This window comes from Pelodiscus sinensis, chromosome 6, assembly GCF_049634645.1.
Source record: "Pelodiscus sinensis isolate JC-2024 chromosome 6, ASM4963464v1, whole genome shotgun sequence".
Classification (NCBI taxonomy): Eukaryota; Metazoa; Chordata; order Testudines; family Trionychidae; genus Pelodiscus; species Pelodiscus sinensis.
In genome coordinates this window covers 29555143-29579553 of record NC_134716.1, presented here as the reverse complement: position 1 = coordinate 29579553, position 24411 = coordinate 29555143, and the positions used below count along the sequence as shown (strand labels likewise).

Sequence of the window (24411 nt, the reverse complement as noted above, 5' to 3'; positions counted from 1 at the left end):
CCGTGGTGGGACCAGTTCCCCACCAGGAACCTCTGATAGAGGCTGTGGGGGAGGGGAGATGGCACTCAAGAGACAGTGCTGGGGCGATCTGGCTTTTAAGCTGGATGCCCCCAGCACTGGCTCCTGTCCCCCCCTTGCTGCTTCTCACAGAGGCAGCAAGCGGGATGGGGGGTGGGTGCTGCAGAGAGCACGGGGCGAGCGGGGACTTCTTGAGTCCCTGCTCACCTCTTGCTCCCTAAAGTACTTCTGCTTTTGAAATGTACACGAGCCCCACAGGACTCTTGTGTATTTCAAAAGCAGAAGCACCGGCAGCGGGAACTGATGCGAGCAGTGACTGAAGCAGTGCCTGCTTGCGCCATTCCCCACTGTGCCTCTGCCTCCCCTGCCCTCTGTGGAGATGGTGCTGGGGGTACAGGCTTTACCAGTTCCCCACTGCACTGGCTACTGCTCCCCCCACTTGCTGCCTCTCTTTGATAGAGGTAGCAAGTGTGTATGTGTGTGTGGGGGGGGGGGGAGTGAGTAGTCGAATCACTATCCAATAAGCATATGCTTATCAGATAGTTGAAAGTTACTTAAATCCCTGTTTTGTTCTTGGTCAGCCATAAGTGGACAAGGTTATTAGCCAATAAAGAACACCCAGCAATAAGCTGCTTACATCCTCCTGTGTTCTCATATTCCACAGATGCAACCAGCACCCTTACAATTATGTCACTATGCTATAAGAGATTGCCTCATGAGTGAAAAGAAGGTTGAGTCACAGTGAACCTATATAAGATCATGGTGATGTTGGTCACAAAGCATAAGTGCTTCAAAGAACTAAACTGGATGTTGGCCTTCCTTGTCATTGAAGGCATCCATCCATCAAATCAGTAAAAAACCTTGGCATCTTGTCTGGGTCATCACCAAGAATCAGGTGCCATTCGTGGGGGAAAAATAGAATAAGCACTAGTTTCCATATTTCATTATTGTTAGTTTAATACTTTAGTTCTCTTCTGATCTTCAAAAAGACCAGCTGTCCAGGGCCCAACTGCATCAGTGACTTCATCTCTGCAATTGCCACTGTGCAACTTTCAAAGCCCAGGATGAAGTGTATCACACCTGGAGACAGAGTATTTTTAGCTAAGAGAAATCTGTGAAAGAGATTCCAGAGTATATCTGTCAAATCCAGAGTCTGACCACCTTCTTGGCAAGCGAAAAGGCTCTGCTTTTGGAGAATAATGGTCTGGAGATTGCAAATACTCTTGTTCAAACAAAAGTCTTTGTTCAGGTGCATATGCATGCCATTTTGCTAACAGTCAGGTGAAGGAAAACCCATTTGCATGAATGCTCATGAATGACAAAGGGCATGAATCTGGGTGAATCAGATGCATGTTCTGAATAAATGTTTGCAAATACTTTTCCATGTCATTTGATCAGCTCTACCAATGACAGACCACAGAACATTTAGGGTGACATTTTTCAAAAAAAACCATACTCCTAATTTGTACAAGAAAAATGAGAAATTGCACGTTTAACTGTTAGAGAAAATAGAGCTGTCCAAGTTAACATATTTTCAACATGTTAAGAAAATTACCATTCTGACTCACATCAGAAAAAAAAAATTATTTTCAGCCGCTATTAATTTTCTTCTTGGCTACAAAGATTTATGTTTGAACACACAGGGAGAAAGAAGCTGTTAGAAGCTGTTTACATAGTGCAAATGAGAACACAAACTTGAAAGGACATGTATGTTAATGAGCAAGGCTGCCTTCATCACTCCACAACTGCAAAAGAGAAAAAATGTCTCTTTTCTTGAAAACCTGATGACAGTTTGGGTGTGCAGTCGGGAGACAATTGGGGGTATAAAACCGGGCACGAACAACACAATTATTTTCAGCCACCCTTCATTTACAGCTCTGAAAATAATTCCAAACAGAAACTCATACCCCCTCACTTAGGATGAATGCTGAAAATCTAGGCTGAATATCTTAAAGGAGCTTAAGGCAGTTAAGTATCCACTTTCCATTGATTTTCCAAGAAAACTAGGTGCTTCAACACTTACATTTGAAAACACCAGGACTAGTTCTTAAGATCTTTCTTTCCCCTCCTTCTGGAAGTTTTATGAGTAAACAGAGACATGAAAACAGCTTCTAAGCTCAAGATGACTTTCTCACCTTGGATGTGGATGCCATTTGGTTGAAAAGAAGGGTTTGTTATTGGTTGGTATGTCTTCTGATGCGTTCCCACAGTCTGCTGAAGATGAGGAGTCTGTGGTATTCGTCTCTGCATCATTGGAGGGGGAACTGGTATTCTCCTGGGGCTGATATGATGGGGAGATGGAGCAGGAGCTGCAAATCTGAAAATCAGGAGCAGATTCAAGTATGAACGCCCCCAAAATAAGAACAAAATAATATTTTTAATTACTTAAATCACCAAAGTGTTTTAGCAATGGGCACCGATACAGATTTCTAAAAGAACAGAGTCAGTCCTAAGCATTTATAAGAGGCATATTCCAGTTTTTCCAATTAGATGGATCAGCTACATCTGATAAATAACAACAAAAACTCTGTCTAAAGCTTCTATCAGGCAAACTCCTCTTCACTTCCAGGGGACAGGCTCAGATAGTTCAGTGATAGGATCATAATAGCTACTTAGATGGGGTACCTAGCATAAGCACCACTGCTAAATTGCATAACTGTACTGTGGGAAGGCAGTAGGATGATCAGTTGATTAATGGCAGTCCTTTTTTTAGAAGAGCTGTAATCAATTTCAGTGCTTCTAAAGGGCCTGGGTGGGGCATTGTCTAAAACAGGAGTGGGGAACCGTTTTTGGGTTGGGAGTGGTGCCTACCCACAGAAAAATCATTCGTGGACTGCACACATTCTCATCAGGGGGCCCAGGCTAGTAGATTTTATGTGTATCAGCTACGTGGGGGCTTGAGCTCCTGGCACGGGCTCCCCAATGTTGGAGGAAAGGGGAGCTTCAAGCCTCGGGGGAGGGATCCAGGCAAGGCCCATCCCCTAGGCCTTAGGTTCCCCACCCCTAGTGTAAAAAAATTAATGTTGGGCAGAGGCAGTATAGTCCTTCTGTTTAGAATTGTTTCTGAGTTCTAACAGTTCTTGGAGATGTTTCTACTTGAATATGAAGTATCTGGAAAGAAGTGATCTTAAGCCAATCTAAAACAGACACCATCAGTTTTCATTAAGACCTTGCAGTGTTAAATGATTTCAAGTTGAGATGAGGCTCGATCAAGATCATGAATTCTCAAATCTTGGGCATTTACTGAGCTCGCCAGTCACGCAGTTCTGCGCTCTGCGCATGCACAGATCACTCTGCGCCAGCTCTTCCGGGGTGTAATCTACTTGCCATGGGAGAGTAGATTACATTGTTTGTCAAGCCACAGAGTACTCCTGCATAAATTCATCCATAGACAAGCATATTTAAATCCAAGACACCTGAGTTCTTATGATTGAACATAGAAGAGATCTAGACAGTGCGTGGTCCTGCTGTGAAGGCAGAGGACTGGACTCGATGACCTCTCGAGGTCCCTTCCAGTTCTAGTATTCTATGATTCTATGATTTCTGTCAAAGATCTGCATGACTTGAACATTATTTGGAACCCATTTACTAATTTTTGGCTGATCCATAGCTCCTGTTAATAGTATGGCAAATTTCATAGTGGACTTTGTATATTTTACTGCTTGTTCTATTTGCTTTCACTGAGTAGCCCTTTTATTTCTTATTAGCTACAGTTTAGTTTGTCTCTCTCTGTATTGCTTTGATGTTTACATACAGACTCTAAGTTATTACTAAAAAGATGGGCCTGTCCAGGAGAAACTCTAGAAATATGACCAGTAATGGAATAAATCATGATGTCCTCACGAAGTAACTCAGTCTGGAAAATGTCACATATTTTTGCTGCGGCAGGTAACTTCTACACTATATGTGTGAAGGAATGTTGTGATGAGGTATGCACGTTTGAAGTAAGAATTGAGGCTAGCAAAGGAGGGAATATACAATAAGTATTTATAAGAGAAGATATAAGAGGGTTTTAAAAAGAGAGCTACCACTGCAGGATTACAGGTTTCCCAAAAAAGAGGAAAGACTGGGGTTAGTTTTCTGGATAGCACACTCACATAGACATAGGTTAGTTTGCTGTCAGAGATCAACTACAATGCACAGACTGATCTTTTTTTAAATTATTATTTAAAGAATCGTGGGTTATCATCCTCTGTGTTTTCAAACTTCAGTTGCAGAAACTAATCAATGAAAAATGGCTTTAACTGCCAGCCAACAAGAGGAGAAAAAATCCTTTTCAGGGCTTAAAATGAAAAGCACGGTTTTAAAGATTTCACATTTGATTTAACATCTTTAAAAAAAACCTCCCAAAGATAATACAGCACTTTGTATAGCCAGACAGGGATCCTTTTTAGTAGACTTTAGTGGTCTTTATAATGATTTATGAATCACTTCATGAATTCCTGGCTTACTCATATGGGTGACTATAGTATCTACTTATACTTCCCTTCTGCCTCACAAAAGAGAAACTTGGACGTGTTTCAATCCAGATTTGTCCCCGAATAAATCACAAAGTGTTACTGGGGGAACTGCAAATTTAATTTTGTTTCTAAAACAATCAGAACCAGCTTGTAACTGCTAGGAAACCCATCCTGAACTGTGGCCGTGCCTTGCAGCCCATGAAAACTGGAACAAACCAAATTTGTAGAGACGCCTTTCTCCATGCTTTCTGGGGTCTTCAAAACTACAACAAGCATGTTCCAGGAGCCATTGCATTGTATGTCATTCCTAGGAGCTAGGAAAGGCATCCTGTAAACAAATGACTAGATTTGAAATTATTTTATGATTTGAAAGGACACAAGATGCCAACTTTATCAAGCTTAACTGGCCAGATTAATTTATACAATGTGACATGCATAGATGACTTCTATTTAGTTTGGTTCATTGTTAAATATAATAAATATTATGGGAAGTGTTGGCTAAACCTGGACAAAAAGTAAATTAGGAGTCCAAAATCAGCAAACTGCTGGCAAGCATCAATACAACCCCCTCTCCTTACCCTCAACAATACAAAACAAAACAAAACAAAACAAACCACCACCACAGCTACCAAGAAACCATGTTTGGTATTAGTATTTCTTTGCTAAGTGACATGCAAGACCTAGCATGCTGAAAATGATTATTTGGAGGTAGTGGTGAGGAGGGAAAGCTTTTATATGTTTAAAAAAAGGATTGGCTGAGTGGTTTGAGATTCCTTGGCCACAGAACTGACTGTTGCTAAATTGTTTGTGTATTACAGAATCTAGGAGGTGATTTCGAGGGGGGAGGAGAAGAACAGAAGGAATGAAGGGAAGAAAAATCTTCATTCTTGAAATTCCACACAGAACAGAACTCCCATTGTTAATCCAGGCTGTGGATTCTCTTCACAGAACCCGATGTCAGTGTTATGTCTGTGGTACCAAAGCAAAAAAGAAAATTACCATTCAGGGGTAAACTTGACCTTTTAAAGTGTTTGATGGTGCTCCACTTCTTCACATAAGTATTCGGAAGACTTTTAAAGAGTTGTCACCTCAGAATTATCTTGGCTAGTGTTCTTTTTGGCTAGCATTCCTTTATTTGATTTCACACTGCCAGTCTCACTGGGGACACAGAAATACATGACTGGCCTAGTAATATTCGACATTGGCCTGAAACCGAAATCTCTCACTGAGCTTGCCTCACCTTCAACTGCCTGATCTTCTTGGAGTTGTTGTGTGTGCTAAACTCCCTTACATGGATCCCACTTCTTCTTCTTCTGGTTCCATTTTCTCTGTACTCTCATGTACTTTCTACATAACAGTGAACTGGTTTCAGACCAATTAATCTCTGACATATTGCCCATGCACTGACAAGCATCTGAATGTGAATGAATTGAAAAAAGGTCACAGGCATTCCCTTTGTTTTCACCAGAAAAGGGAACAAAGCAAGTAACAGTTGTGCACTTTTGCAGTCCAAGAGAGTCAACTGTATCCACTGAAGCGTGCGCAGAAATTGAACGGATTCAGGCCAAATGGATGCCAGAATAGACTTAAAATATTGCTAGGCTGGAAGATGTGGATGGTTGACATTGGCCATGTTTGTGATCACTTGGCTGCCCCAGATTTGATTAAAACTGATGAGCATATTACCCACTCTTCATTCAAGCTCAATGGAAAAAGCAGTTAAGTTCCCTTAATAGACTAGGTCAGTGTTTCTCAAAATGATCCACTTGCCCACTTTGGGAAAGCCGCTAGCACCTGTGCTGTTTTGTTTACCTAAAGGGTACATAACCATGGAGTCTTGCAGCTCCCATTGGCTCCTGTTTGCTTTTTCCAGCCTCGGGGAACCGCGGAAACACTTTGAGAAACACTGGACTAGATAGTTGGAGACAATGGATTCCACTATCGAAGGCTGACCAGATACTAAATCCTGCTGGCTGACAGTTTTTCCTGGTGGCAGACTGCAAACACAGCAGCTGGGTCTGTGATTGGTTGCAGAGAGAGGAAAGCAATAAAAAAAGCAAAAGAAAGGCGGCAAAAAGCCACGTAAGCTGTGGTGAACATGGCACCCCTGGTCCATGCTCCAAGGGACACAGGATAGGCTAGAAAATCAGGCTTGGAAACTGTGAGCAAGAACACTACCAGCTGTTTGTTCCTACTGTGTTCAGGGAACTGTGTGTTCTGTGTAAATAAACAGGATTGCACCAAAGACTGACTCATAATCAATATTTCTTCCTAATGGAAAAAACCCTGCAAGGCTCTGAGTATTGGCTAACTATTCAGGGACACTAGCTACTTTCTGATCCTGGTGCTTCCACTGTTCACGCCCTATTATTTTTCTTAAATCTTTTTTTCAGGAACTAATTAAAAGCTGTATGATAAAAATAGATTTTCAAGGCCAAAAAAGGATAATCAATACGAACCACCTCTCAAACATCAGCCTTTCACCTTTCCTAACTTTCCTCAAGAAGAGTTTGTCTGAAATAGGAAATTCTGCTTAGTCTCTATTATGGAAGTCTTCTGGAGGAATAAAGGAGATGACAAATCAAGATAAGATCCTGTACAATAACAGAAATGATACCTAGCTTTTATATATTATGTTTCATCAGTAAATCTCAAGTGCTTTACAAAGGTGGTAAGCATCGCTACCCTCATTTCACCGATGGGGAAACTGAGGCATATATAGTGACCTGACTTGCCTGAGGTCATCCAGCAGTCAAGTCAGTGCTCCAGCCACTAGGGAGCACTTTCACTGTATGGCCACAAAAAGTAATTTGTTGAAATGAACATAAGAACATAAGAATGGCCATACTGGGTCAGACCAAAGGTCCAGCTAGCCCAGTATCCTGTCTACTGACAGTGGCCAGCACCAGGTGCCCCAGAGAGGGTGGACCGAAGACAATGATCAAGCAATTTGTCTCCTGCCATCCCTCTCTTGACAAAGAGAGGCCAAGGACACCATTTTATCCCCTGGCTAATAGCCTTTTATGGACCTAACCTCCAAGAATTTATCCAGCTTCTCTTTAAACTCTATTATAGTCCTAGCCTTCACAGCCTCCTCTGGCAAGGAGTTCCACAGGTTGACAACACGCTGTGTGAAGAAGAACTTTCTTTTATTAGTTTTAAACCTGCTACCCATTAATTTCATTTGGTGTCCTCTAGTTCTTCTATTATGGGAACTAATAAATAACTTTTCTTTATCAGCCCTCTCCACACCACTCATGATTTTATAGACCTCTATCATATCCCCCCTCAGTCTCCTCTATTCTAAACTGAAAAGTCCCAGTCGCTTTAACCTCTCCTCATATGGGCCCCGTTCCAAACCCCTAATCATTTTAGTTGCCCTTTTCTGAACCCTTTCCAAGGCCAAAAGGTGAGGAGACCACATCTGTACACAGTATTCAAGATGTGGGCGTACCATAGTTTTATACAGGGGCAGTAAGATATTCTGGGTCTTATTTTCTATCCCTTTCCTAATAATTCCTAGCATCCTATTTGCCTTTTTGACCGCCGCTGCACTCTGTGTGGAAGTTTTCAGAGAACTGTCCACGATAACTCCAAGATCTCTTTCCTAATTTGTCGTAGCCAAATTAGCCCCCATCATACTGTACGTATAGTTGGGGTTATTTTTCCCGATGTGCATTACTTTACACTTATCCACATTAAATTTCATTTGCCATTTTGTTGCCCAATCACTCAGTTTGGTGAGATCTTCTTGGAGTCCCTCACAGTCTGCTTCTGTCTTGACTATCCTAAAGAGTTTGGTATCATCTGCAAACTTTACTACCTCACTGCTTACCCCTTTCTCCAGATCATTTATGAATAAGTTGAAAAGGATTGGTCCCAGGACTGATCCTTGGGGTACACCACTAATTACCCCTCTCCAATCTGAAAATTTACCATTTATTTCTACCCTTTGTTTCCTGTCTTTTAACCAGTTCTCAATCCAAGAAAGGACCTTCCCTCTTATCCCATGGCCATGTAATTTACACAAGAGCCTTTGGTGAGGGACCTTGTCAAAGGCTTTCTGAAAATCCAAGTATACTATATCTACTGGATCCCCCTTGTCCGCATGTTTGTTAACCCCTTCAAAGAACTCTAACAGATTAGTAAGACAGGATTTCCCTTTACAGAAACCATGTTGACTTTTGTCCAACAAATTATGTTCTTCTACATACTTCACAATTTTATTCTTTACTATTGTTTCAACTAATTTGCCCGGTACTGAAATTAGACTTACCGGTCTGTAATTGCCAGGATTGCCTCTAGAGCCCTTTTTAAATATTGGTGTCACGTTGGCTACCTTCCAGTCATTAGGTACGGAAGCCGATTTAAAGGATAGGTTACAAACCACAGATAATAGCTCAGCAATTTCCCATTTAAGTTCTTTTAGAACCCTTGGATGAATGCCATCCGGTCCCGGAGATTTGTTAACATTAAGTTTTTCTATTTGTTCCAAAACCTCCTCTAATGACACTTCAATCCGGGACAGTTCCTCAGATTCATCACCCACAAAGGACGGTGCAGATTCAGGAATCTCCCCAACATCCTCAGCCATGAAGACTGAAGCAAAGAAATCATTTAGTTTCTCCGCAATGGCTTTATCATCCTTGATTGCTCCTTTTATAGCTCGATCATCTAGGGGACCCACAGGCTTTTTAGCAGGCTTCCTGCTTCTAATGTACTTAGAAGGCAAGCAAGCCTATTTGTAACTATTAAACTGGAGAATAAATAGTTCAGCAATGGTTTATCCATGTAAAAATGTGACACATCATGTTACCTGTGACAACTAGTGTAGACAAAGTCTACTTTAGAAGCCACTTTATCTTGACTGCCTACTTTTCTTAACTTAGAGATAAAATGTCATAGGTGTACTGCTAGCTTGTGCACAGACAATCATGTTTGGTTATTCTGGGCGTAAGTGACACAATAACTGATACACCGGGGCTACGTCTACACAAGAGTTTTTTTGCGCAAAAAGATGCAGTGTGGACTTTTTTTTGTGCAAAAACCCCATTTTGCACAAGATCCTTATGCCTGTCCCGTCCACACTGCTTTTTTTATTGCACAAAAACCCCTTGCGCAAAAAGAAACGGCAGAAAATATTCGAATGATGTCACAACTTATGCTAAAGAGTCCCTCAATAGCATATTTTCGGCCACAAAAATGTGTAGTGTAGATGTAGCTTGGGTGTGCAACCACAATGGGGAGAACCATAAAGACTGAAGATTCAGTCAGGCAACTCCTATTTCCAATGCTTTCCTGAACATAAAAAATGTCTTTGAAGTTGGTACAGTCATGAGATCAGGCTCTTATTAGATTTCCCGAACCTCCAGTTTTTGACTGTGTTAGAAAAAAACCCCATAAGCTGCATGGGACAAGCTGCTGTCTACCTCAGTGCTCTGTGTAGTACTCAGTAGACAATCAGGAGCAGACTTTCCCTACATATGTTAGTATTTCTAACCAAAGCCAGGAAGTTTTGGGCAAAGTTCCAAAGAAGTTCTCATATAAAAATAAAAATCCCCATGACGCCTTACATTCTGGCTTTCACCAGCTCTCTACATTTTGACATTGTGGACTAGTAAAAAGTCCTATAAGCTCAGTCTATTATGCCCAAATGAAATGCACCAGAATTCCAGATGGCTACCAGATCTGTGACCCAACAAACTTTGTTTAAAAACATGTGAAAAGATAAATGTGATTTTTTGCAAAACAGAATTTTGTGAAACTCCATGTGTTTCTTTTCATAAATATTCATGTTTTGCCTAAGGTTATAGAAAGACAAAAATAGTAAAATTTTGAAGCTGACACACAACACTTCTCACCCCCAGGAGATAGGCAAATCAAAACTAGATTTTCCACTGAGCACACAAATGTCTGTCATCCAAATATGGCTGAGTATTTTCCTTTCCTCTGTGCCTGTCACCAGCTCCACTGGCAGCATCACTGCACTACTGCAGAAATGCTGATTTGTTTTCCTAGCTGTTCCAACTTGGCTTGCCCAGTAGGCTGCATGTGACAAATCTCTTTCTCGTAACCTCCAGGAATGAGAAGACAAATTCCCCAGCAGTATCTTTTCTATAACACTGGGGAAAGACGACCATTGGAATAGTTTTCTCTCCCTAAATGTGAGGCAGGCATGTGCTCCTGAAACCCAGGGTAGGTCCAGTTTTCAGGGCCAGAACCTGTTTCCCTACTGGTTTTACAAAAAGTCCACAGGCAAGTGAAAAATATGGGGACCTGGGAGATGGGTCAGAAATGGGAGAAAGCAAGGGCTATAATAGCAGAGATAAAGAAGGGGCAAGGCAGAATGGGGAAGAGGGGCAAAATCAAATAATTATCTTAGATGCATGTATATAAATGCAAGGAGTATGTGAAATAAACAGGAAGAACTTGAAGTGCCAATAAATAAACAGAACTATAACATACTCACAGAGACCTGGTGGGATAATACACGATTGGAATATTGGTATAGAAGGTTACAGCTTGCTTAGGAAGGATAGGCAGGAAAAAAAGGGAGGAGATGTTGCCTTATGTATTAAAAATGTATAACCTTGGACTGAGGTGAAGATGGACATAGGAGACAGACTTGTTGAGTGTCTCTGGGTTAGGTTAAAAAGGGTAAAAAACAAGGGTGATGTCATATTAGGGGTTTACTACAGACCTCCTACCCAGGCACAAGATGTGGATGGGGATTTTTTTAAACAACTAACAAAATCATCTAAATTGCAGGCTTTGGTGGTGATGGGGAACTTCAACTATCCAGACATTTGTTGAGAAACTAATAGAACAGGGCAGAGATTATCCAGTAAATTCTTGGACTGCACTGGAGACATTTTTTTATTTCAGAAGGTTGAGAAAGCTGTTCTATATTTGATTTTAACAAGCAGGGAGGAACTGGCTGAAAATTGGAAAGTGGAAGGCAGCTTGGGTGAAAGTGATCATGAAATCATAGAGTTCATGATTTTAAGGAAGAGTAGAAGGGAAAACAGTAAAGTAGAGACAATGGATTTCAGGAAGGCAGATTTTAGTAGACTCAGAGGGCTAGTAGGTAAGGTCCCATGGGAAGCAAGACTAAGAGGGAAAAAAATGAAGAGAGGCAGTTTTTCAAAGGGACATTATTAAGGGCCCCAAAAGCAAACTATACCACTCCATTGGAAAGATAGAATGCATGAAAAGAGACCACCTTGGCTTAACCAAGAGATCTTACATGATCTAAAAATCAAAAAGGAGGCATATAAAAAGTGGAAACTAGGTCAAATTACAAAGGATGAACATAAGCAAACAACGCAAGTATGCAGGGGCAAGATTAGAAAGGTGAAGGCACAAAATGAGCTCAATCTAGCTAGAGACATAAAGAGTAACTAGGGATGTTAAATTTTGGTTAATTAACTAATCAAATAGTTGACGGAATTTCCATATACTACTCAATTAGTTGATAAGGACTAGTGCGGCATTCCATCTTTAAAATGTATAAGAGCCCAAGCAGGGGCTCTTGTGCATTTCAAAGATTAAAAGGCCACATGGAGCCCAAGGTCAGCGGGGGATTCCCCACTGGCTCAGCTCCGTGCGGTGCTTCCGCTTTGAAATGTACAAGAGCCCCTACTGGGTTTTTGATAGAGACAGCAAGCGGGGGGAGAGGGGAAGCGACTAGTTGCTTACATAATTAAGCCCATTCATATGTCTAGATATGCTAATGAAGGCCATTAACAGTACTCAAGGAACTTAATAGCCTAGTGCTGAAGGCAATGATTTGTGAATAATCTTGTTTTTCCTGTAAGCCTGGATTGTGGTTGGTCCTACAAAAGATGTGAACCTGCCACCTGTTGCTGGAATCCATTTTGAATTTTGTAGTCTTCCATATGGGTGGGGAAAATTCTCTGTAAGTAATGGGAAGCAAACAAAGATAGTCTTCATCTGACTTCACAGAATATTCCCAACTCCAACAGGGTACATAAAAAGACCTGGAAACAAAAGAACTCTAACACAGGTTAACGTAAGATGCTGGACCCAAGTCAGAAAAAAGAACAGTTCAGTCCTGAAAAAGATTTCACCTGAAATAAGAACGGGGGTGAGAAATTATGATTTGTAACAACCGTTCTTAGCATATTAGGCTTATAGCTGGCATGCTTTGTTTTATTTTAGCTTAGCAACTTACTAGCTGTCTGTTATCATTTGCAACCACTTAAATCCTATTTTTATACTTAATAAATCACTGTTGTTTACTATTAAACCCAGTGTGGATAATTGTTACTGGGAGGGGGAGCAAAAGCTGTGCATAGCTTTCTTTCATTGATAAAGGGGGGAAACTTTATGGGATTTCTCTGTGTAAAATTTTTATGCAGTGTAAAGCAGATGCACCTGGGGTTGTGATCCCATTGGGGCTATGTAGTTGGATGCTGTGTCAAGTCCCTGTGCCTGAGCCTTCCCAGAGCTCAGCTGTTCTGTGTCTGTATTCCTCTGCTGTGGGCTATTACCTCAAATCTGTGCCTTTGTTGAGGGAGACCTGAACTTCTGGCTCAACAGAACAGGGTGGTGGGGCACCCAGAGGGTAGTCAGGTGGGCTTCGTGATATGATCAGCCTACCAGGTTACAGTCTCAAGCAGATTTCTGTGACCAAACCCATCGCAAGAGCATTAAGAGTTCAAAGTGCTTGTAAAAGCATCCACAACGGTGCACTCTGGATCATCAGCTGGAGGCCGGTAACTTCGAATTACAGTAGACAGTGTTTACAACGCCCCTAATTCAAGGAGTGAATGTTGCCACAGGCTTTCGTCCACTCATTCAAGTGGATTATAGGGGTTGATTTTAAAAGCCCTATAGGTCGACAGGAGGGACTGGTCAGTGTAAACATACTCATTACATATTTGGCCTAATATTGAATATGTTGACTTAAGCTCGTAGTGCAGACCAGACCGGAGTCTGCCGTTGTTAACAGGCAGAGATTTCCTCACTAGCAGAAAAGATATACAGCCTCGTAGCAGAAAAGCCTCTCAGCTGTCCCAACCATGGGAGGATATTACTGTGCTGATTTCAAAACAACATTTTTAAGTGCTTTAAGTGGAATCTTTCTTACAGCCAGCTTGTTTCATACCACATACAACAACCCTTGTAATATGTAAGCATTAGCTGCCATGACTCTTCCATTAGAACCTCTTGGGGACTCTTGCTTCAGGAGGTCTGGCTGGGATTTACTTGCTGTTTTATAGCAAAGTCATAAAAAAGAATATAACTACATACTCAAATATTCAAATAAAAACACTGCTCCAGCTCATATTAGAGCACCACAGTAATAAAGTTGAATGCTTCAATTATAAATAATTCTATTCAGCCATTAATAACAGTCTAAAAAATTCCTTTAAAGCTAAAATTTCTCAATGCTTTAGAAATACAGGAATTGCTACACCAAGTCCATCTAGCTCAGCATCCTGTCTCAGACAGTTGCTAATATTAGATGCTTCAGAGGAAAATGAACGAACCCTCATAGTAGAGAGTTACAGAATAGACTGCCCACAGGGAAAGTTTCTCCCCAACCCCACTGAGTTATTGGGGCCACTTATGTCCAGAAACATGTTTTTAGAAGTACAATATATATCCTGTCTAATATAACTGATGATGTTATTATCTATAAATAAAGTTAAACCCTTTAAACTGGGCAACAATGATTGTGTGGCAGGGGATTCCATGGGTTAATTATGTATTGTGTAAACAAGTTTTCATTTTTGTCATTTTTTAAGTTTGCTGCTTTTTGCTTTAATTGAACATAAAACATAAGAATGGTCATACTGGGCCAGATCAAGGGTCCATCTAGGCTATGTCTACATTGGAATGATCTTGCGCAAGAACTCTTTTGTGAAGAGTTCTTATACAAAAACTCTTCCAGAAAAGAGCGTCTAAACTGGCATGTACTTTTGTGCAAGAGCATCCTTGCCAGTCTAGACGCTCTCTTGCGCAAGAAAGCTCTAATGGCCATTTTAGCCATAGGGCTTTCTTGTGCAAGAAATTCATGCTGCCTGTCTACACTGGCCTCTTGCGCAAGAACAGTTGCGCAAAAGGGCTTATTCCTGAGCAGGAGCATCAGCGTTCTGGTGCAGGAAGCACTGATTTCATACATTAGAACGTCAGTATTCTTGCGCAAGAACTCGCGGCCAGTGTAGACAGGCAGCAAGTTTTGGTGCAAAAGCGGCCACTTTTGCGCAAGATCGAGCCAATGTAGACACAGCCCAATGGCCAATGCCAGGTACCCTAGAGAGAACAGGTAATCATCAGGTGATCCCTCCCCATTTATCCATTTTCAGCTTCTGACAAAAAGAGGCTAGGGACACTATTCCTACCAGTCCTGCTCAATAGCAATTCATGGACCTATCTTACATCGATTTATCTTGTTCTTTTTTGAAGAAGTTTCTGTTAAAGTCCTGGTCTTTACAATATCCTCTGACAAGGATTTCCATGGGTTGATTGTGTGCTGCATGAAGAAATACTTTCTTTTCATTGTTTTAAACCTGCTACCTATTCAGTTCATTTTGTGATTTCTAATTGTTATGTTAGAACAAGTAAATAACTTTTCCTTATCTGCTTTCTCCACACCAGTCATGATTTTTGGATCTCTTTCATATCCCCCCTTAGTCTCTTCTTTTCTAATCTGAAAAGTCGCAGTTTTATTAATCCTCAGATGATAGCCATTCCATAATTTTTGTTGCCATTTTCTGAACATTTTCCATTGCCAAGATATCTTTTTTGAGATGAGGCAACAACATTTGATTGCAGTATTCAAGATATGGACATACCATGGATTTATACAGAGGCAATAAGATATTCTCTATCTTATTCTCTGTCCCTTCTGTAATGATTCCTAACATTCGGTTTGCTTTTTTGACTGCTGCTGCACACTGAGTGGATGTTTTCAGAGAACTGTCCATAATAACTCTAAGATCTCTCTCTTGAGTAGTAATAGCTATTTTAGTCTCAATCATTTTGTATATATGGTTGGGATTATGTTTTCTAATGTGCATTACTATTTATCAACATTAAAATTAATTTGCCATTTCGTTGTCCAGTGACCTTGTTTTGCTAGTTCTTTTTAAAGCTCTTCACAGACTTCTTTGGATGTAACTATCTTGAACAGTTTTGTATCATCTGCAAATATTGTCACCTCACTGTTTACCCCTTTCTCTAGATCATTTAGGCCCTAGTTACCACTCTCCATTCAAAAAACTGACCATTTATTCCTACTCTTCATTTCCTATCTTTTAACCAATTATCAACCCATGATAGGACCTTGCCTCTTATCCCATGACAGTTTATTTTGCTTAAGAGCTTTTGGCGAGGGACCTTCTCAAAGGCTTTCTGGAAATCTAAGTACACTATATCCACTAAATCCCACTTGTCCACATACTTGATGACTAATAAAAATAAAAGGAAAATACAAAATAAAAGATTTGAAAAAGTAAGAAAACTGTTTCTGTGCTTGTTTCAGTCACATTAAAAGCAGCATTTTCTTCTGCCTAGTAAAGTTTCAAAACTGTATTAAGTGAATGTTCCGTTGTAAACTTTTGAAAGAACAATCATAATGTTTTGTTCAGAGTTGAAGCATTTCAGAGTTACAAACTTCCTCCATCCATGTGGTGTTCATAAGTCTGAGGTTATAGTCTATTAGTGGAGCCACATTGCCATCGTACCTCATGGCATAATGGCAACAAAGTCTGTGATAAGAACTCCTAAACTCTGTGGCAATATTAACTTTTTGTATCTCCGTGAAATATCCGGCATCTCATCCCTTCCACACCCACACACACGTGCAAGGCCCTCCTTAGGCATACGCAGAATAGACAGTTGCCTAGGGCACCAGTATTTCTGGGGCACCACCCTGCCAGGACGGACGGAAGCAGTGGAGCATGTGTAAGCAGGGACTAAACTTCTGCTTGCTATCAGCCAGCTAAAAGGAGAGCTGCCCTAGGGGGTGGGTGTGCTCACTCCAATTGTTTAGCTCTGCCTGATAATTAACTGTTAACTATTGATACAGCTCATGCTAGGAGGGGGAAAGAATCCGAGGTGTGGCTATGTAAATCCAATTCAGCCACTGATGGAGGATCAGTGTTGGAATGGAATGTGGTGTATTGGAACTAATTTGGGGCTGTTGTGGGGGTCACAAATCATGCTACTCCTAAATGTGGAAACTGTAAAATATGACACCAGTGCTTGCAAGAGAGACACCATCATTGTAAGAGGTCTCCGAGGAACAAGCCTCCCCCCTGCCAGAGGTAAGTGAACTGAGCTGGGGTGGAAAGGGCGTGAGGGCTGAGTCAGCCTGCTTCATGCCTGCCAGGAGGGAGCTGAAAAACTGGCTCAACCTGCCCCTTTCCCCCTGGTTTTAAGGACAGACCTAAGACAAACTCCATGAGGAGTCTTTTTGCTAGTCCAGTGGAAGCTGGAATCTTTGGCCAGCCTAGGTGATGGCTAAAGAGTTGAATCCTAAGAGCTGAAATCACTGGTTTGGCTGGGAGCCAGACCCATTGCAGCCAGTGGAGCGGTTGGAGGGAATGACCGGCTGGTGGGAGTGGCCAGCGGACTACAGGGCTACAGGGCCAGCTGTTCTTCCGCAAAAACTTGCCGGCTGTCTACACTGCTCAAGCGTTCTTCCAGAAGTAAATTTAGAGTACAGCGTTGGAAAACAGGGCTTCTTCCGGAAGAGTTATTCCTTTCCCCACAAGGAATAAGCCCTCTTGCGCAAGAGCTCTTCCAGAAGAGGCCAATGTAGACAGGCAACATGAATTTCTTGTGCAAGAAGCCCCTATGGTTAGAATGCCCATCAGAGCTTTCTTGCACAAGAGAGCATCTACACTGCCATAGATGCTCTTGCGCAAAAGCACATGGCAGTGTAGACACTCTCCTGTGGAAATGGTTTTGCACAAGAACTCTTCCACAAAAGAGTTCTTGCGCAAGAAGCTGCCAGTGTAGACGTAGCCCAGGAGTATCACAAAGGTGGCCTAGCCTCAGGCTCAAGGAGTGGAGTCATCTGGATGATGTGTCAGGTCTGCACTGACTGGACAGAGCTGTAAGTGGGGCATCTGAAGTGAGGTACAGAGAAAGTTTGGGTAAGTGAACTCTGTTGTGGTATTTTCCCAGGATAATGCCATGTGACTTCTCTCTCTTCCATTAAGTTTCTTTTCTTCACTCAGACTCTGTGCTTGCAAGTGGGGAAGCATTGACCCTCAGAGGCGCCCAGGTGTGTGTGAATTTCCCAGGCAACTGGGTGGGGGCTCGAGCCGGTTCTGTGTGAGATGGACCCCTAAGCTATGTCTACACTGGCGGCTTCTTGAGCAAGAACTCTTGCACAAGAAAACGTCCACACTGCCATGTGCGAGCTGTGCTTTTGCACAAGAGCATCCATGGCCATGTGGACGCTCTCTTGCGCAAAAAAGCTCTGATGGCCATTTTAGCCATAGGGCTTTCTTGCGCAAGAAATCCCTGCTGAGTGTCCACACTGCCCTCTTGTGCGAGAGCTCTTGTGCAAGGGGGCTTACACCTGTTAAAAAAGAACATAGCTCTTGCGCAAGAAGCCCTCTCTTACAATGATGTCCTGTACCTCTTCTTGCGCAAGAGCATGTGGGCAGTGTGGACGCTTTCCGGAAGAACAGCCATTCTTGCACAATAACCCACCAGTGTAGACATAGCCCTAGATATTGAACCCGGCCCTGGTTGCTGCCAGGCCTACCCGGCAGAAGGGTTACATGTGTAACAGCAGGGCTGGGTCCTAGAGAGGGCCGAATGCGGTGCCTGCAGTGCAGTCTGAGGGAGGGGATTGGCTGCTGAGGTCTTTGGGAAGGGAAGGGGAGGCGGTAGGGATGGAAGAGCAAATCAGGCATAGGGGCACCAGTTTAATAATCCCGCCTAGGGCACCATAAATCCTAGAGACGGCCCTGCACATGTGACTATGACTCATAGTGGGTTGTACAATTCACCAGTGATTATTCTCAGTCATACTTCCTTTTTCATGATGGATTTTTTGCTTTGTACACTACATAGCCCATTCCAATGGTCTCAGCAGTTACAAAACTGTGCAGGTGGTCAAGGACAGATCCCCTTCCTCTTCCACACATGTACCATGGAAGAGGGGAGACAGAGGTTGTGGTTTCCTTCCCTAGTTCAATACCTCAGCTCCCTAACCATGTAGGTAGCCTAGCTATCCCAGCCTGTTCTTCTGGCTTCCCCTGCTCACTGGCAACCTGGACTCCAGTGCTGGCTCTCTAAACTAGGGGTGGGGAACCTCAGGCCCAGAGGTCAAATGCAGCCCTCAGCTTGCCTGGATCTGGCCCCTGAGGCTCAGGGCTCCATCCCTAGCATTGGAGAGCCTACACCTACTGCAGGACAGGAGTACACAAAATCTACTAGCCTGGGCCTGCCTAGGCTCTGGTGTGTAAGGGGAACATGGGGAATGTCTTTCTCCTTCTCAGTCAGGGCCACATCAGTAGGGTTGGGGTTTTGTTGTTTTTGTTTTTTTGTTTTTGGCTTCTCACTTGTGTGCAGCCCTGGCTGATTTTTATGTGGGTCAGTGGCTCCCAACCCAAAAAAGGTTCCTGCTCTTAAATTTGCCCCAATTCTTCTACACTTGTGCCTTATTCTATAAAACCAGTGATTGGAGCAGGAACTACAGGTTGTACCTACCTAAACCGGGAGACTCTGGTCCAGCAACATTCATGGTCCAGCAGGACCACGGATGATCCTGGACCAGAGAGCCCAGGGACAGGGAGGCCAGAGGTGGGCTAGTAGCCCTGTGGCAGGGGGCTAAAGAGGCATGGGGAACACAGTGGCAGGGGGTCAGGTGATGCAGTCAGGAGCCCCACAGTAAGGCACTCTGGCAGCACAGGTTGCTCTGGTGGTATGGCCAGGAGCCCTGTGGCAAGGGGATCTGGCAGTGAGGTCCTGGAGGAAAGGGGCTCGGTTGCATGGCTGGGAGCCCTGGGGCTGAGAGGTCCAGGCAGGGCTGGCTGAAAGCATGGGAGGGACATCTGGGGGCAGAAGCAGAGCTGGCGTGGGGTTGGGAGACCGATGGCAGGGGCAAATTTCCTTGTTTGGGACTGGTCAGGTCCCAAGGGTGCCAGATCATGGAAGTGCAACCTGTATAATCCAATTAACTTCCCTTTGTGCTGAATGGTCCAGAGCAAGCAGCAGCTGCAGCCATGCTCCAGCAGGACAGGAAGACTAAACAAAATGCTGGGCTCTTGGCTGCAGCTAAATAATTAATGATGTATGCAGAATTCTATGTCGTCTTGGGAAAATGATGCATTCCACACTCGCATTATCACTGAGGCCATGTCTGCACTATGGGTGCAACAATGGCTATGAGGCTGTAGCTATGCCATTATATCCCTGTAGTATACATGCAGATAACAAGAAGGGAAGGGGTTTTTCCACTGTGGTGGGAACTCCGCCTTCCTGAGAGGTGGTAACTGGATAGATCAAAACATTCTACCATTGACCTAGCTGCATCTATATCAGGAGTTACATCAGCATAGCTGCAGCACTCAGGTTTATTTTTCAAACTCCCAAGTGCCATAGTTACACCAACCTAAATTTTAAGTGTAGACCAGGTCTAAGTCTATGGGTCCCAGACTAAGGATGACTCAGGCAGTTTGCACTTCTCAGAACCATTATTTCAGGCTCTTTGCAAACTCAGGCATGTTTACATTTAGTTCACATTTCCAAGGTTATCATCACAACCATGAAAACTTGAAATTTCACTTTTTAAAAATGGAAACTGAGACTCTAAAGCACAATTCTACAGCAACAGGTGACTTCTGTGAAAAATTCTATGATGACTAAAGATACGGGGCCTTGGCAACATGCAGTGTTTTGTACTATTTTTCCTGTTAAATATTTGCCTAAATATATAAGTGCCCTATGACCAAATTATCACTAATGTGGTAACCTTTCCTCTCCTGCATTTAAATTCTCACTCTTAATATTACATTAATGTAGTTATTGACACTTACTCGTTCTTAAATCCAGAGTAGCCCCAAATGTAGATGAGGGTAATAATGAAACAGTTTATGGAAATGTGTATATGGTCAGTGAAAGAAAATAAAAGGAAGGTATGTATCAGACCAGAACGTCATTATTATTAACTTGAAGGTTTACCCGGTGTTGCTTGGGTCCTTAACTCAAATAATTTTTGTTTTTCTTTATTTAAATAATTGCTCTGAGGTGGGGCTGGAGATAAGGGGTTCACTAGCTCAGCCCTCTCTCGCCGCAGCAGTTTGGGGTCAGGTAAGAAGCAACTCTCCATGCCTCCTGCAGCTCCAGCAGGCACAGCCAGGGAACGGTGAATGTCTCCCAGGCTAGGGCAGGTCCAGGTTCACCTGCCCCCTACACTCCACAGCCAAAGTGGGGAATGCAGCAAACTGTGAGCTTTCCCCTTGCTCCCTGATGAAGTGGAACAGCCAGCAATGTTCCTGTATGAATTGGAGGGGGAGCTTTACCCAACAAAGGGTGCCTGGCTCGGGGCTAGAGCAGTCCTGGATGGGGGCAGGAGTGGGGAGCGGGAGGGTATACCAGCCAGTCTCTTTCCCCTGTCTGGTGATTCTGTATCTTTACTGTGTGGATGTATGAGAAACAATCCCATTTTGGTCACATCCTGTTTTCCTGGCACAGCAAACCCTTACTTTGGTTGAAGTTATGATAAAAGGAAACGGCATACTGAATTTGGCGGTCTTTGCTCTTACCATTTAGGAGGAGTTCTTAAAGAGACAGACAGACACCCTGACAGAGAGAGATGCATGCAAACATGCACGGTCAGAAAAAAATGATATAGCAGATTATTATCTGTAGCATCATGATGTGCTGAGGCCCCAAACAGTATCATGGCCCCAATGAGGCAGGAACTATTTATACATGTCACAAATAAAGTGCTTCTGCAGTGGTTTCCCAATTGTAATCTTCTCAGAAATGTGCTAATAAGAGGATCTAGACTTATTTTTTAAACAGTGATATTAATGCTTGTAATAAAGACTAGACTGACCCCACCAGTCATCACAAAAAGCAATGGAAACTTCCCACCAGCATTTGGTAATATCCTTCAATTCTGACCAAAAGGGACCACTTCTACATGGAAGAGGAATCTATATATCATTCCCTTCTTGGCTTTTCTCCTACTACAGATAACAACAATTAACAGCAACTATGACTCTGTTTGTGATGAGATACCGGTCTACTAGAAGTGGATTGATACTGCCACCCTAGAGCAAAAGGTTTTGATCCCTTTTAGCCACTATTGAGCTCACTGATCTCAAAGTGGCAACCTAGACATGAAAGGCACCATAGCCCAATCCCACAAGTCATCCAGTTCTTCTGTCTTCAAAATACTGCTTTAATCACAGGGGAATTGGGTCTATTTAACAGAAACAGAAAGAAAACAAGGAACATTCTTTTGAGGTTCATAATTGGACTTTTTATGTTTTCTTAAATTACTGACATTTCTATTCCTCAAGAAAACTAAACGCCTTGTGATACACTAGTGAAATATAACTGTGTGTATTTTAGTGTGTTGAAAATTATACAGGATCAACGAAGGAGTGGATTTAAAATCCTATCTTTAGTAAGAATAGAATACTTATATAAAAATGGAAGTGTAATAACCACTGAATTTATATCAGAAATATGTTTTTCCTAAAAAAACTATTTACCTGGGTCTCATGAAGTATAATCAGACTTCTGATTTAATATACTAAATGGAAACCATTAATATTATGCAATATCTGTTTCAAAATCATTAGGTAATATTTACAGAGGAAAACAGAATCCTCTCAGAGAACTTGTTTTTATATCCCTGAAATATCTAAAGTCATAGAAACCATAAAGATAGGAGACCTTGTCTCTAACCAGCAGTGAACAACTTCTGAGTATGAATCATAGTCTTTTGCTATTGACTTAGAATTCAAGTCCAGTCATTGCCCACTAGTCTCAAGAATCTCGAAGATACCAGCCTCCTGTAAAAATATGAGCTTATTTCAGTTGAGCAAGCAGCTTTAGTTTACACCAGAGTTTTCAAAGCTGTAAATGTCAAACAACATGCAAGTCACAGTTCCCATCCTGCAAGGTGCTGATCAGCTTCTGAGAGGTACAAAGGGAACTGAATTCTAAAAATTTACTGTGCTTGAGGACACCAAGACACTTAGAAGATCACTGGAGGCACTCAGCATCTTGCGAGCTCAGACTGCGAATTTTCATAATTAAACTTTTTCCTACTAAACATGCTCAAAACAAATACAAACACATGCAACAGGAATTCAACCCATGTGTGTTACACTTCTCAAAAGCCAAGCCAGTCAACGATAATCAAAATGACCACCTGCTCACTTCAATATTTTGGCAAGTAGAACAAGAATTGAAATGCTAGTGAGGCTCTAATAGTCATGGCTCTCAAGTCACTTACTCAATAATTAACATTTTCATTCTTATTTAGAAAGCTTCTCCATCTTTCTTCCATCTTCTCTTTTCTCCTTCAGTGGGATTTTAATTTGGAGAGACACTATCTTTATTGACAGGCTTGGCAAAATAATATTTTTATCATTTCAATTGATATCAATGTTTATTTTAAAGCATTCTTTTAGATTGTCAATTTAAATTGTCATAGTTGTAAAAATTGCAGAATTTAAGCATTTTGGGGTCAGACAATAATTGTTGACATTGAGATTCAAAAGTTAAAGATTTAAAATGCTTAAATCACAAACTGTCAGCATCAAATATTGAAACACACAAAATAAATATCCCTAAATCAGACTCTAGTAAGTTCTCTCAGAGTCGCATTTTGCTTTCTTTGTTCCGACATTGAACTCAATATTAATCATAGTAATATTATCGTAATATGGTTATGGCATAATTATGATGCATTTTGTATAAAATAAGCCATGGGAGGTATCATTGGAAAGTTATGATTTGTGACTATGATTATCCTATTTACATGCATGTATAATTTTTGTATCTGAAGTAAGGAATATTGACTAGGGATCTGTATTTCAAATGGATTTACTTTGGAAAATACTGACAGCCAACCTTTCAGGTACAACAAAGAAGAAGCCAAAGACGGCTGATGGTCCATTAGCAAAGACCATGGACTATGGAATAGCTTAACCTTCCAGTGAGCATTTTGGCCAGCTTGACATGAATGACTGCTATAACACTGCAAAGACACACGTGACCAGGCCAAATGATTCTGAACTCCATCTTGGGATGTCTGTATTTTTCCACAAACTGGTCTGGCATCTATGTTTCAAAATAAAGGTTTCCTGCCATATGCTAAAGCTATATAAGGCAAGGAGTGACCTCATCTGCAGTTCGTCACTGCCCACCCAAGAAGACTGCTGTAAACACCTGACAAACAAAGGCCGAACTGGGGGAATTGCTGGATCCAGGCTAATTTCTAGCCTGTGTATGAAGACCTGAGAAACCCAAAATATAAAGCTAATGCAGCTTGTGCCTTAAGAATCTACAAGTCTGCCTGTATCATCACAGTTAGGGTGGGAATCTGCTATTCAAATCCAATCTAGCATATTAAATTCAGTTTGCATTGTGTTTATTTGCCAGGTAATCTGCCTTGATCTGTTTTCTATCCTTTATAATCACTCAAAATCTATTTTTTCTAGTTAATAAATATATTCAATCTAAACCAGTGAGTTTGGAGTGAAGTGACTAGAAATCGTAGCTCAAGGGGCAAAGGCTGTTGCATATTCCTCTCCACACTGGTGTGGGTGGGAATGAACTCCGTGAGCTTATGCTGTACAGCAGAAGATGGTATAATTTGGGGTTTATAGTCCAGAAGAGTTGTGTGCCCAGGGAGCTGCGTATTGCCTTGGCTGTATTCTTTCTACTGTTGGTTCATGCAGACAGCCTGCAGCTGGTA

General features: G+C 42.0%; 1 protein-coding gene across 3 annotated transcripts in view; it reads right to left on the bottom strand.

Annotated features, from left to right (window-relative positions):
* The window catches only part of GLIS3 (GLIS family zinc finger 3), a 300109-nt gene that overhangs the window by 36763 nt on the left and 238935 nt on the right, over positions 1-24411 (bottom strand). For all 3 annotated transcript variants that reach the window (XM_075931641.1, XM_006115134.4, XM_025180729.2), the window contains one exon: positions 2154-2335. In XM_075931641.1, coding sequence (XP_075787756.1) covers positions 2154-2335 — 182 coding nt within the window. The remainder of the gene's footprint in view (positions 1-2153; positions 2336-24411) is intronic.